Raw genomic sequence first — 19448 nt, 5'->3', positions numbered from 1 at the left:
AAATAAACAAGAGAAGCACAACACCTGAGGTATTATAAAATATGTAATATCTAAATTATATTTTTCCTAAATAAATAGTCACAATCTATCATTTAAAAAGTAATTTTCTAATAATAATTTGAATGTCACCATAATCGAGTAAACAAATCACATGAAACATGTTTAGTGATAAAGTGGATGTGGCCAGCCGTAACATGACATAATGCTTTCACTCTGCTCTCTTTGGAAATGTCAACAATGAACAGTCACCTCAATGCAAATGTACTCTGTAGCCTGGTTTGTGTTAATTCCAGTTTCACACATGAAGCAATATAGAGGAAAAATGACACAACCTTGACTGTGCACTTTTAATTTACAGTTAGGTGTTAACACACTGCTGCAGTGTGAGGGAAATCCCTGCCCATCAGTTTGGGTATAAAACAGTTAAGGCTGCTGAAGTTCAGCCAGATTTACTCAAAGACTCAACTCCAAGATGCCTCTCATCAAGCTCTGTGAGTGTAATGTGACTGTATTTCATCTTTGCCTGAAACATAGTTGAAAGAGGAGGACTGAAAATGTGTTTGCTTTTTTGCCAGACTTCACTCCTGCATTGCTGCTGCTGCTGTTCAGCTGTTCTGTGTGGCAGATCAGCCAGTCTCTGCCAGTGAGGGGCAAAAGACAGATGACAGATGACTCCTGCATTTCTTACGCTCAAACACTTCTAAAGAACATCACCGATGCACTGGCACAGGTGTGCCCCACAAAACTAAAGAAGAAAGCCTAAATTTTACCTCACCTTTTACCATTTAAAATTCTCTTCTTGCCTAACAGGAGGATCTTTTCAGTGGAATTGACTGCTCAAAGCAGAACATGGAGCTGAACAGGGAGACCGACACACCGTCTATGTGCGCACCACAGGTAGACTACAAGAAGAGACATATTCTGCATCCACATGCTCTTATCTTGTGTCCACATTCACAGAACTGTTTGTCCTTCAGGAATCAACTTGCTCTGGAACCACTCAGCCTATATCAACATTTGATCAGGTAGGTTTGTACTTAATATGCTTTTATACAAATTAAAGTTAAAATTGAGCCAAATCTTTAAAGACATTTATCATATCCACCCAGGCATTTTCCTGCCTGCCAGTGTGTAGTGTGTCTGAATGGTTGTGTGCTGTGTTTTTTTTTCTATCTAGACGTCCTGTGTGAAAAACATTGGGATGGATCTGACCTACTACTACAAATTTCTTGTAGCTCAGCCGGACCCACAACGTTTACTACCAACAGCTGTGCTGAAAGATCTCATGGAAGTAAGTCACTACATGCAATAGCTATGGTGCTATTTTAGTATTAGTCCTTTTCATACGTCGGGTCCTCAGGCTGCTCTGTGACATCCTTGTGAAAGAATTTGTGAAACAAATAAGATAATCTTTTGCTTTGAACAGAACTGCTTCGAGTTCGAGCCAGCAGACTTGACAGAAATGACAGCTTTATTTGAGGTAACTTACAAACTCTTAACATTTCCTAAAACAAAACAATAATATAAGAATAAAAGGAAAAGAAAGGTACCATCATAAACTCTCCTGTTTTCCTTAAAGGCTGCTGCAGACCGTGCCAGCACCTTCGATGAGAGACTGAGCCTCTGCAAAGTGCTGAAAGGCTTCCAGGTCCGCGCCATCACCATCAACCGAGCCATCGGATACATCAGCTCTGGTGAACACACTAAATGAGTCGTCGCTGAGCTCCAACACTTAAAAAAGCTATGTCAGACCACTTTACACAGAAATGACAGAAACTACAGTAACAGTTCATTCTACCTTCAAATAATCCACTTTTAACAGAAAACACTGAAGTCTAATTTAAACTTTTCATATTTATATTTAACAATATTTTTTATCCAGAAGATGTATGGAATTACTTTTTTATATATATAAAATGTATTTAGAGAATATTTATTTATTTGTGTTATTCTATTCTGGACTATTTATTCACAGCTATTTATTGTGGTTTCATTTATTTGATTCTAAGAATCATCAAATAAATTTTATTTCTGCATTGAAAAACATGCTTATTTATTTATTTCATTGACTCATTTATTTAAATGACAAGCTTGATAGTGTGGCATTATGTCTGACTTACTGGGGGAAAAAAATTACATTTAATAGTTCCTAAGAAAAACACAGTTGTATGGTTGAACAACACACACATGTGACCAAGCCAGTCCTGTCGTAGATTAGGTTGTTTTAATGCACACAGAATGTAACAGTGGTGTCTATTTGGAAAGTCCGATGTTACAATATTGTTATATTTTAATGATCAGTTGCCTGTAAAAAAGTATTAAAATCCAAAAGGATGTGAAAGTCAGTCAGCTATTGTCTGGTTAGAGTTAGGAATAAATGACGGTAATACATTAAGGTTACAGTAAAGACCCTGCAGAATTACAGCAAACATGAATGTTTATCATTCTGAGAAATATGTGCTTAGTCCTTTTAGCCAGCTGAGAACTCTGAAAGTGTATTTCATTGCATATTTTGGATGTTATGCTGATTTTGATTATGTTCAGGACAGTTTTTCATCCATGAATTTTAATATACATTCCTAATTTCTCAAGATCTCTGCCAAACCAAACCAGGATGCGTTTTTTTCCTGAAACTACAACAAGATGTTCATGCAAAAACACACTAATATGCGAAATCAGCCAGAAAAAAAAAATCATCCTTAAGGAACGATGTGCACTCTGTAGATTTTCACATCACCAGCGATATGCCACATAAATGGGAATGACGTTTCAAAACTGCAGCCACAGAATCTGATTGTTCCTAACACCTATACTGAAAGTGAAACACAGCTTTTTGCCTGCATCCACTCCTGTTCAGAGGAACTGGCACAGCAAACAATTGTGGCTGCTGAGGTTGAGAAAGACCTGACATTCCTGTCACAGAAAATTAATGACAAGTGACAAAAACAACAAAAAATGGATCAGACTCACATGCAGAAGAATACATCACATGTGATCATACAGAACACAATAAAGGGGGATTTCTGTGCACACCCCACAATCAGATTTATATTATTTAGTAAAGCATATTCAAAATCATGAAAGCCTGTGACTCTGCCCGCTGCTTCTGATGGTGATAAATTGACTTCTGTTTTTTTATTTACTTTTTAAAACATTTTTAATAAGTCTATTCTGTAATTTAACCTTTGTATATGGTGAAAATGGTAATTTAAGTAAGGCAATTTAATTGTTAAAAAAAATCTCAAACTATAAATGGACACATATTTCTGTTCTGCATGTCATCCTGTACGTTAGGGTAGTGCAGCTGTAGTGCCACCTAGTGGGCTCAGCCTGTAGCACCTCAGTCAAACAACCACACTTCCAAAGCTATATGGAGTTTATAAATAAAATGTACACGCATGCGCAGTGATGCTGTTGAAATCAGTCACTTTGCGCCCAGGTGTGTGTTACTCGCTGCTCATCGTTTACACGTGTGGCAGTCCGGCCTCCTCATCCTTTCTAAGCCTAAGAATGGACCGCAGCCTGCAGCGAGCTGTTCATTTGTGGATTATCTTCTTTTACTCCGTTTCCATGCTCACAGTGTCGCTGGTTGAAGTGGAAAAAAAAACAACAACAACGGCCGGAGCTCGGTGTGCGGCCTCGACCTGTTCTGGTCAGGTGCCACCCGGGTTCCATGGAGATTGTGGTGCAGGCGGACATGTTTGATACCGGCATCCGGGTGGACGGAAGATCTCTGCGGCTGGGGTCAAACTCTGAGGGGATTGAATGTAGATCAGTCCCATCAGGAGGAACGGAGTTCACCATCCAGGCCCAGCTGATGGACTGTGGAACCAAACTCTCAGTAAGCAGTGTGTTTTATGAGACGCTAAAAGTTTACCCTACAGGCTAAAATATCAACATTATCTTTTGTAGTCGACGAAAGAAAAGATTGTATATTCCAATGTTCTGGTCTACTCTCCTGAACCTTCATCTGAGGGTTTGCTGAGACTGGAAGGAGCAACTATTCCAGTTGAATGCCACTTTGAAAAGTGAGTCCTGCATGTTTACGTGTAGTGTAGAAAGTGTACGGGCTGCCTTAACAGACCTTTGTGTATCCAGGAGGTATTCGGTGAATGCCTTTTCCCTCCATCCCACTTGGTTTCCACTTGTCACAACAGTCTCATCAGACGACCAGATAGACTTCAGTCTGCTACTCATGACTGGTATTCACCATTTTGTTCTTTATTATATCTTTGTTGCACATCAGAATGTTTCATTAGAATTTTTATTCCATCTTTGCAGATGATTGGCAGTTTGAGAGGGGATCCTCCACATATTACATTGGTGACCCTGTACATTTTGAAATCTCTGCCATCGTCAGAAACCACACTTCCCTACGAGTGTATGTTGACCGCTGTGTTGCCACAGCAACTCCTGATGCAGAGACGACACTTAAATATGACTTCATTGAGCATCATGGGTGAGCTTTGCAACCAAATCTTCCATCCCTGTGCCAATAAAAAGGATGTAATATTGTATTGTTCTAATTTCTTTGAACAGATGTCTTGTTGACGCCTACCTGACAAACTCTACTTCACATTTCCTGCCAAGAGTTGAGGAACACAAGCTGAGATTCCGGCTTGATGCCTTCAGGTTCTACCAAGGACCCACCAATCAGGTTGAGATAGTCTGATCTGTGTTTTGCATACGTCTTATATACTGTTTCTGACACAAGTGTGTTTGTATTTCTCTCACAGGTCTATGTGACCTGCTATGTGAAGGCCGTTCCAGTCACGCTGACCATCAGCTCCCACAACAGGGCCTGCTCCTTCATTGAAAACAGGTATTATTTTAACAATGCAACTATTTTGTATTACAGTGTGGCATCGCCCCAAAAATACAAAATGAGTCAATCAGTAGGTGTAAAGTCGCAGTGGGCTCATGAGTCTTTGCCACCTCCATGCTCCTTCCTGTTTCCAGGGATTATTACAAATTTTATTTGTACTTTGCATTTTTGAACCACTTTAGCTTTGTACCTTTTTTTAACCCTTTCCACCCCAAGTCTATTTTTAGGCCACAGCTTAAAAATGGCATGCCCAAAATTAATAGAGTATATCTCGGCAACCACAAGGTGTATTTGAATATTTTTGGTGTCATAATAAAGGGAACACCTGGGAGATTTGCTCAGATGTGTAAGTAGTAGTTTGTATGCCTCTAGCTCTTTGTAAATTAATATGGCACACAAGTAAAACATTTTTTTCTTGTCTGTTAAAAATTCACACTTTTATGGTTTATCTGAACCAAGCATATATTGCTCTCAAATATGACTTTTCATCGAAAAAAAAGTCTGGAAAACCTCAAATGTTTTTCTTTCTATAAAACCTTTATTGTTAGTGCCATCTAGTGGTCGGGTTGAAGAAGACAATTGAAAAACACTCTCACCCCTTTTTCAAATGTGTAGGAAAAAGCATAAAACTGTGAAAGGCCCTCTGGTTTCATCTTGCCTGGGCCACTGTAGAAACATAGCTCTGTGAATGAAAAACTGCTCTTGATTTAGATGAGGAGTCATTCCTGGCCAACAAAAACAGTGACTCATTGTTGGAGTAAATATACAATGAAAACATTCTGAATACTTTTTTTGTTTTTCCCCAATCTGGAAACCCACAGGCCGTCATCTGATGATTGCATTAAAGTAGGCAGCAACCAAAGATGTCAGGCTACGCAAGTGGTGTTAAATTAATAATATTTACAGAGGAAATACCAAAAGGATGTGGTATGCTTTTTCATGTGAAAGAATCTGTTTATAATGATATACTTTTGTTAAGGTGACAAGGTCCACCTAAGATCCACCTAAATACTGCTTAATTGGGATTTTCTAGGTAGCTTGCAGTTTAGAAACTGTCTATAAATGTCACAGAATGAGTTCCATTCACTATACAACTGTGAACAATGTCTCCTCCTCCAGATGGCAGTCAGTCGATGGGAATAACCAGGCGTGCAGAAGCTGTGATGTCTCCCAAAGGGTAGAGGAGCCTGTATCCACAGAACCTCCTACAACTACCACAAGCACTACTGCATGGCTCACCAGAACTACACATTCAAGTTTAGATGAGAACAAACCTAAACATCATTCGGCCACTTATGTCCGTTTCCATCCCAGAATGTTCCAGGGCCAGAACCCTGAGCAGTCACCTGCTAAAATAATGAGGACAGGAGACAATTACAATGCAGGTAAGCATTTTGATCAGTAATGCTGAATGGTGACTCTTTTGGAAAATTGATTATTTGGCTTCTTATTACTCAAGGAGCATGTCGAAGTTTTGTTCTTGTACCCTTTCAGCAAAGTTCAGCAAAGGCATTCATATTTTGAAATGAGACCTGGTGTGAATTGTTTTACAGAGCAAACAGTCCAGCTGGGACCCCTTATTGTGCGCCCATCTAATAAATTTGTCACAAGGCCAGCAGACTCCAAAACGGTGCTTCCAGGAAACGATAAGCCCAGCTGAGGCTCAGGATACGTGACTGGAGAGTGTTGAGGACTAAAAAGGTGATTTCACTGCTGCCATACACAGGACAGGCATCCTCCAAATGTCATTTCACACTTACACTTTCCTGTGATTTCCAACTATCGTCCAGAAACTCTGATTATCATTGTCCAATGTTACTGTAGTTGTTGGCAAAATGTTTCTCCAGTAAAACATTTTACAACAACAAGCCCAAAATCCTCTAATTTGTGGTCTCACCGTAACCCGATACATTGCTGACAATTTGATTAGCATTGGGTTTGTAAGCACTCAAACTCATTACATCCAGAAGTGGACGTCAAAACGATGCATTGGTTTGTGTACTTCAACACAAACACACCATGCATCCTTTTGACAACCATCTCTAATATAATATCCTCTATTTTCAACTGAGGAGGTATGCGGCCATGCTATTAGGGAGCACTTCCTTCCATTACTGCCCACAACCTGTAGTCACAGTATTGATCATGGTTGTGGGGGGAAGGAGAGGGGGGCATTATGCAATAGATTTTTTTTTTTTGACTTCTGCATCCATTAAAATTGTCACAGCCCTTTGTGAGGCGTGGCTTTGATAACTGTAGGAACAAGTGTTCTTCACCCTGAATTGTATTAAAATTACCTTATAGTTTATTGATGGCTATAATCAGTGAATTAACTGCTGTTTCAAGGGCATATTGAGACTTTTACTTAAAAAAACAAATACTGACCGGGGCAGCCATTACAACGTGTCTAAATGGACGTCTATTGGGCCATTGCAACCTTTTAAGATGTGACCTGAGTCGACCCGTGAATATGCACATAGCAGTATTAATATTTCAAATGGAAACTCTTTGCGCTCCTGCCAACAGGAACATTTAAGTTATTCGGGTTTAGTTGTGTCAGCACCACGGACAGCGCCCCTCATTGTTGTCCACGGTGGGCGTGTTGGCTGCTGTCCGTGGTCCTGAAACAGCTCGGCTGCTTCTTCAGGCCACTTGTTTTGATGTCCTGTGGCATTAACCATGGGTCATTTCGCAGGGTCGATTTCTCGGGCGCCTGTTTACCTTCATAACAAATGAGTAAGCCACTGTGTGTCAGACTGTGTTTACGAGTTGCTGAAAGGTATCAGTGTACCGCTAAGTGCATGATAAATCAGGGGCTCACTGAACTTAAGAGCTTAGGAGTTAATGCCAAGCGTAATACCATTATTGCAGAGGCTACATGCACAGTCGGAGTCTTTGAGGAATCCTTGCCAACTGTTAGTGTATGTTTTCCTATTTTCTCTATTTTTTTTTTGTCCTCTGGGCATGCAGTGGGGTTGTGATGCCTCTGCGTCAGCGTGTTATCCCCACGTAATTCGTCTCGCCTGCATCCTGTTTTTCAAGCTCATCGGTCACCGGATAATTTCACAGACACAACAGCCATGCAGCCCTGCAGGTGCCTGACCGTGTTCACAGTTTGCCTTCTTGTTCGTGTGTATTCCATTCGAAGATGTGGACAGGACCTTTGCCGGGATGACGAGGTCTGCTGCGCACAGGGAAACAACTCCACTGCCGTCACCTGTTGCAGGCAGTTCGTGGACAACACTTTCTACAACATTGCCATGGTCACAAGGAAACTTTCCGGGATACTTATTATGCTGCTTCTCTTCGCTGTTGGATACTTTGTCCAAAGAATGCTGTGCTCCAGATCCAGGCAGCGCCCTCCACAGAACGGACCGCCAGCTGTTACCACATCGCAAGAAATGCTAATGGAGGGCTGTACGCCGGACAGCTTTGTGGGTCCAGCTCCCTTTGCTCACCTACCCACCTACGATGAATGCAAACGTCTGCCGACATATGAAGAGACCATGCGGGATGGGAGCAGAGGACGCCTGGAGTACACTGTGGACCAGCCTACATGACCAGATGGACTGACGTGGGGCTGTAGCTCAAGATGTTCTGACTTGTTTTACTACTAAATGATCCATCTTTTCCAAGTAATGGGGGGTTCCTTTAATAACGCCTCATATTTATTTACAGCTTTTCTATTATCTAAAGCTTACATTAAAATCAGACTTAATCATTATATAAATTAGGTCGTTGATATAATTTCTCTCCGTATACACGCCTGGCTTCCAGGCGTATATAGTGTCTATATGAACACAAGAACGCACTAGACACGCCAATGCAGTTAAGATAATTAGAATATGTTTAATAACTGAAAGAAGATCTGCAAATAGTCAAAGTTTTTACAATGGGGGGAAATGGTAAGAGATGTGCAGAACAATTTGTCATGTTGTCGGTGGTTTCAGGCGTCAAACTCCAAAGAATAAAACTTAATGTTTGCTGGCTCTCATGTGGTGCACCGCTTCTTTGATATTTTCTTTCACTGTACCAGAGTCTGAGGGGAGTTTGACCATTTGGACCACTTTTTTGAATGCCTCCTCCACTCCAACTCCCGTGGATGCGGAGCAGGGTTGCACAAACCAGTCTCTACCTGCACAGATCCTCCTCAGGTTGAATTTGTCCTTGATTTCAGTGCCAGTCAGTGCGCCGTTCACGTCCTGTTTGTTGGCGAGCAGAACAAGCGGACGGCCTCGCAGCTGATCGCTCCTTAGCGTGTTTTCCAGCTCTCTTCGCGCCTCGCTCAGCCGCTGCAGATCAGAGCTGTCCACAACGAACACCACAGCTGCGGCGTTGTTCTGGAAATTCGGCCAGTGATCGCGCATCCTCCTCTGACCACCGACGTCCCACACGGTCAAAGCAATGTTCTTCCCGTTCTTTCTCGCTTCTAACATTTCCACATTGAAGCCGATGGTGGGCACAGTGCTGACGCACATGTTGTGTTTCAGCTTGTAGAGGAGAGTAGACTTCCCAGCGTTGTCCAGACCGAGAAGAAGAACTTGGACTTCTGGTTGTTTAGATCCTCGTAGTCCCATGGTGGATGAAAAAACGCAGTTGACTCAAGTGGGACACTCGGTCACATCTTCCACAAGGCAGCTCTTTGACGCAGTGTTTGCTTAGTGCGTTGCCCGGAGGTTAATGGATGATCCATTAGCTCCATTGCAAGCTGGCTCTGGCCTCCGATAAGGCGCTATACCAAAGGGCAAAGTTTGCATATGCGGCTACTCCTCTGGTAACTTGAGTTACGACTGATGACGATTTCTTACGTTTTTATGTCCCAACACGTACGCTGTGAATCAAAATACTTTATTTGTAAGAGTAAACGTGCAGGTGCAACCAAAACACACTTTAATCACACAGCCATACAGGCTTCATCAGCCAAAGAAAGAAATAAACGCTGTTTTTCACTTCGACAGCCTCTCCTTCGTACAAAGAACAAAATCAAATTCATTCTAACAGTCCTTGTAGTTTACAGTTGCAGTCATTGCTCAAAACATCATCCATCAGATACTAAGCCAGTGCTGCTTATAAACAAAAGGAGCTATAAACACCTCTGATGTGGCACCAAATGTGGGTCAGCGGGGACATTTTCAAACATGTATTTATGCCTGTGTATTTGATTTACTTGGAAGTAAATGTAAGATAAAGACAAATAAAAAGGAAGGAAAAATAAATGAAGGTTGGTCAGCTTAAGTGTGTCATAGATGGCGTCATCATTCTGCTTTAGCCGAGTTACTCTAAACTCCATTCCTTTCATTTGATCTTCATCATTTTTTTTCATCACTGTGTAGTGTATTAGTATTAGTCATATAAAGACACAAATATTCATGTTGGAAACGATACAATGGCACAACGTCTCCAAATAACAAACATTCTGACTCTTCATCTCCTCACCATCCTCTTCTCGGTCCGACACTAAATTTCTCACTTGCAGTGATCAGTCCATCTCTTCCACGTCTAGGAGACCATTTCTCTCGGTATAATCTCCACTCACGGCAGTGTGTGTGTGTGGAAGCCTCTTCAGCGCAGGAACCCAAACTGGCGCCATCTGCTGCTCTAAGTACGCCAAAGCTGAAGGGCACAGAGGCATCCGTTCACAGGACACTTGATACCAATTAATAATTTCAAGTGGATTTTGTGTTTGTTTCAAGATCTGTTCCATTTCCCCTCCGGCTTCACCCACACGCCGCCAGTTGGGTTATCCATCACGTACACGAGCCCTGTGTCACAGCAGCTTTGTGGCCAGGAGTGGGGTGTTGATTTTTCTGCAGGCCGGGCTGCAGAGTGAGGGCAGGCCGCCTGAGGGCTCACCTTCCTCTGAATGAGAACAACGGGTGCTGGGGTAGAGCATGTATCCGTTTTCTGACACAGTTCCACTGCGCCACCGCGCTGGAAAACCACCCGGGCATCAATAGATGCTTTGGAGCCGTGCTGTCCCATGTTGTTTGAACTCCAGAATATTCCTTCAAGCAATCAAAGGGACTGAGAAAACTAGCAGAGACGTTAGGTTCTTGGAGTTGTCTAAAGGACACGTTGCTTCTGTCTCACTTATAAAGTGCCACATCTGTAAATCAAGGCCGAGAGTTCCAGTAAAGCTGGAGCGTGACGCACTCTGATTTTTGTAGTTATTAGACACCCAAATGTTGTGCAGCGCGTTTAGACCTTCAGATCGGCTCATGTTCCAGCTATTCTGAGTGTCTCCACCTGGCGCAGATCGTCACTGAACTTGGCATCCCTTTTAAAGAAGTGCGTGCCCCTGGTCAAGCCTGGGGTCGAGTTGCCTTGTAGACAGTGGCGCACTGAGAAAGAGAGCTATTTTTGGTCTAGCAGAGGAGTCATCTTGGGGTGATGTCACAACTGGTGTGGTTTACTGCAAGCAATGTGTGCTGGAACAATGATTCAAATTCCTGGAGGGACGATAAAATGCGGAAGGGGTAAACATTAGTAGCTCTTTACCACTTCCTGTTCAATCTATTTCTACGGTGCTCTTTAGTGGCAAGCAGCTTGAGCAGCTGTCAGATATCTGTAAAACTGCACTGAGAGAAAGTTGTAATGAATGAAGGCCAAAGTAAATCCTGTATAACAATAATAATAAACACTAATGGGATAAACATTTCAGAAGAGATATTTTGTTTAATACCGTTTGTTTACATACAGCAGTTTTGTTACACTGAGCATCCCCAACTTTTAATAAACATGGACTGCTTCTCACATTAAAGAGATGGGCATTTATTTTATTGTAAACTTCTGCTCATGTACAGAAGGACAAAAAAGGATGGACAGTATACAGTTTTCGGCAATCTGCCAGACACATCCAAGAAAATGCAACAATAAATAAGGCATTAGGTAAACAGTTAAATTAAAAAAACTGGTGAAAGGTCGTGGTACACAGTGGTAAAAGCAGAACTTAAAACAGTAGTAAATCAACTATGAGTTGCTGTAGCTTCCCTCAACAGGCTGTTGCACCAGTTTATTGCATCAGGAGCGTTTCATGTTTTTAATAAGTAGTATTCTGGGTGCAGCTTTACAGTTCGAGATGAGTCATCTTTTTTATTTTCTCATGGCAGAGGTGTGTGTTGCACCTCCTGTGTTGTGTGCTTCCCAGGTCAAAGGCAGCATGTTGTCAGCATGTACTTTGTTCATGAACAAGGATAAGCAAAAGCACATGCCTGATACAGATGGTGTAAAAAAAACACTTAGATGGAACGGTTCACATCAGCTCCATAAAACTGCGAGAAGGTGAATGTCGGCTTCCAAATCAGGTTCTACACACATTAAAACCCTCTTGCATGACGGAGGATAGACAGTGTTTACATTGGCTGATATGTAAGATTTACCATTCCAAAAAATAAGTTTGAAAAGTGCTGATTGAATGTTTAAGAAGATACAGATGAAATCAATTGTTTCAAAATTTAGGTTTGGGTGTAGTGTCACTGCGAGTTTGATAGAGGTATTGATCCACTGGAGTCTTCTTATATTTGACGAATTATTCCTGGTTGAAAGTGTAGTTGAAGCATACAATATTTGAGAACATCATTGACATGTAGCAAGCTGGGTGGTGTCTTTGCACTTGCATTTTCAGGAACTTCCTGTAGTTGCACAGTAACTCTTGTGTAGGCACTAGTTGAAGCCTCCAGTGGAGCTGCACCATCTGTGTGCATGTACAGTAAACAGTAGTAGAGCAATCACAGTCTAATGTGTGCTGGTTAAGAGAAAATCCCCTGTGTCTGGTGGTTTTAGTACTTGACGTCTGTATTGTAGTGAAATATGCATTCTTTTAGTAGACAGTTGCTGTTTGAATGCCCTTTTTTCAACCAAATCAAAACTTACACATGTGTATATGAGTTTAAGAGTAGTTCATATATTCAGTGTTTACATGTCACCAAGTCCTTCTGTGATATTCTTGTTTCTATATCCAGAATCATATTGATCACAACACCTTCTACTCCCCCGCCTTGCTGCTTCCCCCAGCTCCACTTTTGAACTTCACCACCATGACGGTGATATTGTCAGGGCAGCCACGGTAGAAAGACTGGAGGACAATGCTCTTGGCTCCGAAGTGAGGCTCGTCCAGACGCTCACGGACGAACCGCACCGCCTCTTCATTGCTAAAGGCGTCCCACAGACCATCAGATGCCAGGATCATGAACTCTGGCTGCAGTTTGTCCAGGTCAAAGGTCATTATATCAGGGTCGGGAATGACTACATTTAGGTTCTTCAGAGGGTAGTCCCCTAGGGAACGGGACATAGCTAGGATTCCCTGAACTCTCCAGGAGCCGTTAAAACTGATGAAGCCTCCTAGAAGTAAAATACAAATTATTCAGTATAATCAGTCAGAACTATAGTTTGTGAACTAACAAACTTGACACACTAAACACAACTAGTGTTATTCCAGAACAGACCAGCAGATGGCGCCCCAGGACCTCAAATTGTTAAAGTATAAGTTCAATACATTTTATTTATACTCATGTTGTTCTCATTGTCTACCTGCTCTCTTGATCCTCTTGCGCTCTTTAAGCTGATACGGCTTGTGATCATGTGACAGTGCAACAGCATTTCCATCTTTGTCACACAACACACCCCGTGAGTCTCCAACATTAGCCACTGTGAGCTCTCTATCAGACAGCAGTGCTACAAGGCATGTTGTTCCTGTACGGGAAATTCAAAGACATTACAAAAACCTGAGGAGGTTGACAGTAGTTTCATTAAACAATCAACAAATTCAAAAACGCAGAAAAACACAAGCTCAAGTACTTTTTCTAAGAACATAATGGATCATAAAACTTTGTATCAAATTTACGAAAAAAATTCCTTTTTAGGCCAAACTTACAGCATTACAACAAGGTTTAGTTTTGCTTAAAGTGTAAACAAAACACAAGTAGTTTAATTGTGGCTACTGTTTTAAAGATTCCTGGGACTGAGTCCAAAATTTTAGTATATAATAAGGCTCCAGGAATTAAAAACAGAAAAAAGGTCACAGCAGATCTCGGGTATATCTCTCCCTACTGACATTCAAAACTCTAATGACCAGGCCATCAATAAGCTATATAGTCCAAAAAGTATGTATTAATTATGATAAATAGGAATGCTTGTGTTTCTACAATGTGATGGATCATATAGGGAAAAGATGTTCAACGAATACTGTTGATCTATGTGAGATATTATTTTAGCAGCAGTAGTATTATATATATATATTGATATATAGAGAAAAGATGTTGCAGTAATTCAGGTATGGACAGAGGCTTTGCTGTCCTGAGTTGACGCAGACTGTAACCAAACAGATCAATAATGAAAAACAATAGTAAGCCAAAATGTGGGGAAACTGTTTTTTTCCCTAACACAAATGTATCAAATGCCATCAACCGATCAATCTGAACCGTTCCTCTGAAATTAGTTCCAGTGGATGTGCGGCAGCGTAGTGTTTCAAGAGAGTCAGTTGGCATTTCAAGTGGGTTCCCCACAAAATGAGTCCTTTGACGAGGTAAATGTCAGCTGGGCTGAGAGGATGTTATGCAGGAAATTGCGAGATTTCTTTAGATAGCAGTGGTGCTGTGATGTAATATGTCCTCAAGAGGAAGAGGACGATCCTGACAGCATCATTTTAACATCTCTGCTTTTATTCTAAGGTGCAAAACAATTTGTGCAAATGTTGCATTTAGATTAAAATGTATTTAGAAAAAAAATGTAACGTGCACCAAAAGCTCAGATAGTAGCTTTAGTGTTGGTATAATTCATTTGTAATACACACATACACAAACATGCATATTTATGTATTCATTCCTACCACTCCTCTCTTCCCCTTCCTGACCTGCTTCATCGTGGTTGGCAGAGAGCTTGTCTAGCATCTCGCGGTCCACGGCCAAGATTCGCTGCTCGAGAATGCTGGCGTATGAGAGAGCGCTTTCCCTCTTCTCCCTCTCAAAGGCCTGCAGCTGCTGCTTCAGGGACTCAGGCAGGTGGGCCTTCACATAGTCAGCTGCAGCCTGGGAAGACACAGAGGACATAGAATAAGAAATAGGTGGCGGTGGTGTTTTTTTGGCAGATAATGTTAAAAAAGAATGCTAATCACAAACATCCAGCCAGCTAGAAGGCATACACAGAAAAAGTCACAAGATCAGTGTAACGTTTTCATTGTTTAACAGGTTACAATTACACACTAAATAAGACCATTATTGTTTTGACTGTTGTTGTCAGACAATGTAATCCAACTACTCAAATTTAGTTTTTTTTTGTTTGTACAGCAGGTGTTCTGCACTGAATTATTGAACAACCTCCTCATTCTCCAGCCCACTTGCCTTCCTCCTCCTCCTCTCCCTGGCATTACTTATCTGCGTCTTCCCTTATTTTCTCTGCCAAGTTTCCCATTGTGCTAATGATGTGGAGTCAAATCTAAACCTGGAAGATTTTATGCCTTTTTTAACGTCCTGCTGTTGGTACAGCGTACATATTTCATTTCCACAGTTCCTGTGAAAATGAGGAAACTCACTGCTTTACTGTGCTGCCTTCTGATCAGCTGACATGCTTTTACAGATCTATAGCACAAGTATTTGACCTTATGTGAATTCAATCTGAGTTTAATGTTGACTCTTGAGCAAACATTTTTATGATATAAATGCTACAGTTGAGTTTTAGAGGGAAATGGGTAACACGGCCTGGGAGGACACACAACCTGGAAATAAACATAAGTTATGGCATTCAGAGGGGAAAACCAGCATCTCATCTTGCTGCCCCTTCTTTATTTCTGTCTTTGAGGGAGTGTATTCAATCACTTATTTAATTGGAAGTGTGGGCATGAATCAGTAAAAGAGCTTCTCAAATAAATAGAGTAAATGCTGGTAAAAAGCCAGTGTGAACACAGCTCATATATCTTACTGCCTGTACACGTAATGAGCGAATGTCAAATATAAAACCGCCTGATGCTTTAAATCTTATTTGTCCCCAGAGTCAGTGTGTAACTTATATCATTTATATATAACTTAATTAGTTTATATAGAAAAGAAACAGGAAAGCCTGTTTACATAGCAAACCGCCCACAGTTCCTGCTTCAACAGCTAATATTTTTAAGAATATTAATCATCAGTAACTTGTGCTGACTTTTATAATCCTGGGCCATAACCCGCTGCCTCGATTAAAGCTACAAGAACACACAGACGCTTTTGAGAAATTTTTTGCATATTTTCAGAGCCGCACAGGAGACAGCCTGCTCTCACTGTCCATATTTGGTTTGGCAGTATTGGTACATATGTGTGCATACGTACCAAACGTCAAACAAATGTGCTTGCACTCATTTGTATTGAGATTTTACAACGTAAACAAAGCTCTCTGACAAATGAGACTCACCTCTCACTGATTTACTGTGGTTTTACTGTCAGGGAACTGTGTACATGGGAATAAGTGTGTTTCCATGTTAGAGGATGAGGTTTGTGTACTTAAGTTGATGTAGATGTTAGTGACCCACTCCAAGTCCAAAAACCTACAAACACAGCAGACCTTGACTGATATATTGATTGGCTGATACGGGCATATATCAGTTTTATTTTACATCATAAAACTATCACCAGCATCAGCAGGGCAGGAAATGTCAAGGAAAGGGAAGGAGCCGAGGAAAGCAGAGGAGATTGTGTTAAAAAGAGGCAGAAGGATTAAGAGATATATATTTGGACAGACAGGAAAGATAAATATTTGTTTACAGGAGGGAGCGGTCTAGATGGGTAAACACCATCAACTCCGTGTTTAGTCTCTCTGACAGCAACTCTTACAACTACTCCTACAACTACTACAATTGATTAACATTAATCAGCAATTGTGTGGGTGGATTCAAAGTAACATTGCCAAAGTTTCAATATTTTATTGATTTATATTGATATGGTTTACTTGAATAGTAGTAGTAATAATAATAATAATAACTTCAAGCTTCATAAGCTTTCAATTTGGAATCTGCAAGTTAAAAGACTGCAGACTAAGATAATTAACTTGCAGTGAGTTTCCTGCGTCTCATATTTGTTCTGAGTCTCTGTAGATTTACTAAATTCTAACATCAAAATACAAATCAAACCCCTGGACAAAAACACAGGCCAGATTCACAATCAAGAACTTCATTCAGTGAAGCATGCCCAAAACTGGGACCTCTGGGGGGGTAGAACAGCCATGAGAAACCATTGACCCTTGACAACAGAGGGAGTGGAGGAAAGAGACTCTGACAAAAAGTACACACACACACAATGTATACACACAGACAAAGCTCTTTGTGAGGAATCCTACAACAATTCCCTGATTGGCAGTGGGAAGGTGGATTGGGAAGGGGGGTGCTCTGTATAAAAAAAAGGGGGGGGGGGTATGTGCCATCTCACTGGATAGTTTATACTGGATTAAAACCCATAATGCTATTGATTTAATGTTAATCTGGATGTTATATAATAATATTGCACTGAATGAAAATATAAATAAGGTCTGGTCTTGGTCTTTGTCTGATAAACTGCCTGTCTTGTCCCTGCTCTAAAACCCTGTGAGGACTCACACAGCAGGAGGTCCAAACAAAATGCAGTGTAATAACAGGGGCCTGCCTCTGCCCGCTTACCTCTCCACCATGACCGTCAAATATGCCGAATATGGACGGGTGGCTCTTGTTCGTGATGTCGGTGAGCACCTCGAAGCGGTCCTCCATGTGGTCTCTCCTGCCCTGTATGGAGTACACGGCTACGTTGTTGTTCTTGAACTCCCAGGTTTTGGAGAACTCTGCATCCAGGACACTGAGGCCTCCCAGCCGGTCATTCTGCATCATCTCCGCCACTTTCCCCTTCACCATCTTCACGGCATCCCGGCTGGACTTGACGATGGTTTTCACCTCGTCCGTGTGGAAGAAATAACTCCACAGCGCCAGGCTTATACAGAGAAGAAACAATGTTTCCGGCCTGAGGAGAAAATAACGCATGATCCGACCCAGAAGAGACAAGAGCGTCATTGTGTCTCCTATCATCACACGCAACCAAACTGCGGGCTGTCTCTTTCCCCTTTTGCACAATTCACTCCATCCGCGTAGCGGAACTATGGAGAAATCGATTCACCAACGCGAAATCAAAGATTAAATTTCACCATTTAAAGAGCTCCTTCTCTACTCCGGGCGCATTTACGCACGGTGCACGGTGCACGGCTGGTCTGCCAGACACCGGGGCCGACAGGCGCAGGACAAAAGCGATCAGGCCACCTTCATTGACTCGGGTTGTCGACTTGGTCCTATCCTCGGCTCTCCAAACAGCTGCAGGAGGTTTCTCCGAGTTGAGCCGATCTCCCGCAGCCCATTGTAGAATGACGGATTTTTTTTGGGTTAGACCCACCCCGGAGAGAGTCATGGGAGTCAACGGGGGAGGGTGGGGGGGTCGACGATGTGACTTGGAGGTGTCCTCCTTTTCCGCTGCTGACCCCGTTTCTTCGGTCGGATATGTCTATTCAGTCTCCGCATCAACAAAGTATTTTATCATACATGCACTCCTCCATTCTTGAGAATTGTTGAAGCACCAGTTAAAAGACAGAACAGCACCGGAAGTGTGCGTGATTGGCCCAATAAAACAAAAATACAACCACAGCCTCGTTGTGTCCACACATGAACGACCTTTATTTTGAAAGGAATTATACCGGAAAAAGATTTTTCATACTAGAAACTTTACACCTTTCTTTCTTTAAGGGCTCTGACGAGATTGCGCAGCCGCAAACTCACACCACGGACAAGTAAAACATTGGACCAATGGCAGTGGCTGCGGAATCAAATGATGATGTCATCCCGGATAATATATCATACTCACAGTGCAGATAGAGTTTCACTCCGTATATCTTCCATTCATAAATAATCTAAATTATGGGGATGCTGACTTTTTTCTAAGGTATCAAACAGTTGACTGTAACTGAATTATTATAGGTTACACCAATAAACAGAATTTACACACACACCAACACTTCACAACACACCTGCCATACCATAAAGATTTAAAATAACAGGACACAATAACTAAATGCATATCACAACATGGGATGTTATTGCTCAGTAAATAATGGTCAACTAAGCCTTTGTTTATTGGTTACAGCAGTTATTGCACGGAGCGAATGCTTCCTCCTGGTGGCTGTCCGGAGAGATACACCACAGGTAGATCCAAAAACAGCTGAGCAATTCAGACACAAACATTATTATATTTAAGCAAGTACAGCATTTTGAGAACAAACAACATATGTGCTACATTGTTTGTGTTATTTCTGTTTATGATGTTTTCTAACAAACTATTTGTAAAAAAAAAAGTAGATTATTATTATAATTTTAGCTACCATAACTCTTATCAGCAACAGTATTAATGATAACATATTACTGCTTTAGGAATTAAAGTATATGCTAAAGTAAATGCCCCATTTTGCACGTTAACTGTATTTTTTGGTGATGATTTTGCTTTTAATTGAAATCTGAATGTTATATGCTTTTAATATATATATATATATCTATATATATCTTTTGTATTTTTATTTATTTTATTATTATGTTACATTCTGTATTTTACTTTTTACTATTGCTCGTTTTACTGATACAAAGTTGGAGTAC

At 41.3% G+C, this 19448-nt stretch overlaps 3 protein-coding genes and 1 pseudogene across 4 annotated transcripts; 2 read left to right on the top strand and 2 right to left on the bottom strand.

Annotated features, from left to right (window-relative positions):
* The first annotated feature begins 472 nt into the window (after window positions 1–472).
* On the top strand, window positions 473–1711 carry LOC114449956 (uncharacterized; annotated as a pseudogene).
* Window positions 1712–3673: 1962 nt separating this feature from the next.
* On the top strand, window positions 3674–6709 carry LOC114449670 (zona pellucida sperm-binding protein 3-like). The gene is made up of 8 exons (XM_028427487.1): window positions 3674–3841; window positions 3913–4028; window positions 4099–4202; window positions 4282–4459; window positions 4540–4657; window positions 4737–4822; window positions 5945–6210; window positions 6379–6709. Exons 1-8 carry the CDS (start codon window positions 3674–3676, stop codon window positions 6483–6485), a joined length of 1143 nt encoding a protein of 380 aa, XP_028283288.1. The 3' UTR covers window positions 6486–6709.
* A 1940-nt stretch (window positions 6710–8649) lies between these two features.
* Window positions 8650–11068, bottom strand: arl14 (ADP-ribosylation factor-like 14). Its single transcript, XM_028427841.1, has one exon. The coding sequence runs from the start codon at window positions 9400–9402 to the stop codon at window positions 8800–8802; it is 603 nt and encodes a 200-aa protein (XP_028283642.1). The 5' UTR covers window positions 9403–11068; the 3' UTR covers window positions 8650–8799.
* Window positions 11069–11580: 512 nt separating this feature from the next.
* ppm1la (protein phosphatase, Mg2+/Mn2+ dependent, 1La) lies at window positions 11581–18350 on the bottom strand. Of its 2 annotated transcripts, none has more exons than XM_028428442.1 (4): window positions 17445–18350; window positions 14652–14850; window positions 13355–13516; window positions 11581–13165 (listed from the first exon to the last, which is right to left on the bottom strand). In XM_028428442.1, the coding sequence occupies exons 1-4, from the start codon at window positions 17841–17843 to the stop codon at window positions 12810–12812; spliced, it is 1116 nt and encodes a 371-aa protein (XP_028284243.1). In that variant the 5' UTR covers window positions 17844–18350; the 3' UTR covers window positions 11581–12809. The 2 variants fall into 2 exon arrangements, with proteins under 2 accessions (XP_028284243.1, XP_028284244.1); XM_028428443.1 differs by having other exon boundaries at window positions 14676–14850.
* Window positions 18351–19448: the final 1098 nt, after the last annotated feature.

The sequence above is a fragment of the Parambassis ranga genome, chromosome 17, assembly GCF_900634625.1.
Source record: "Parambassis ranga chromosome 17, fParRan2.1, whole genome shotgun sequence".
In the NCBI taxonomy this organism is placed as follows: domain Eukaryota; kingdom Metazoa; phylum Chordata; class Actinopteri; family Ambassidae; genus Parambassis; species Parambassis ranga.
The sequence above is the reverse complement of the archived record's forward strand: the minus strand, read 5'-3'. Positions and strand labels throughout refer to the sequence as shown.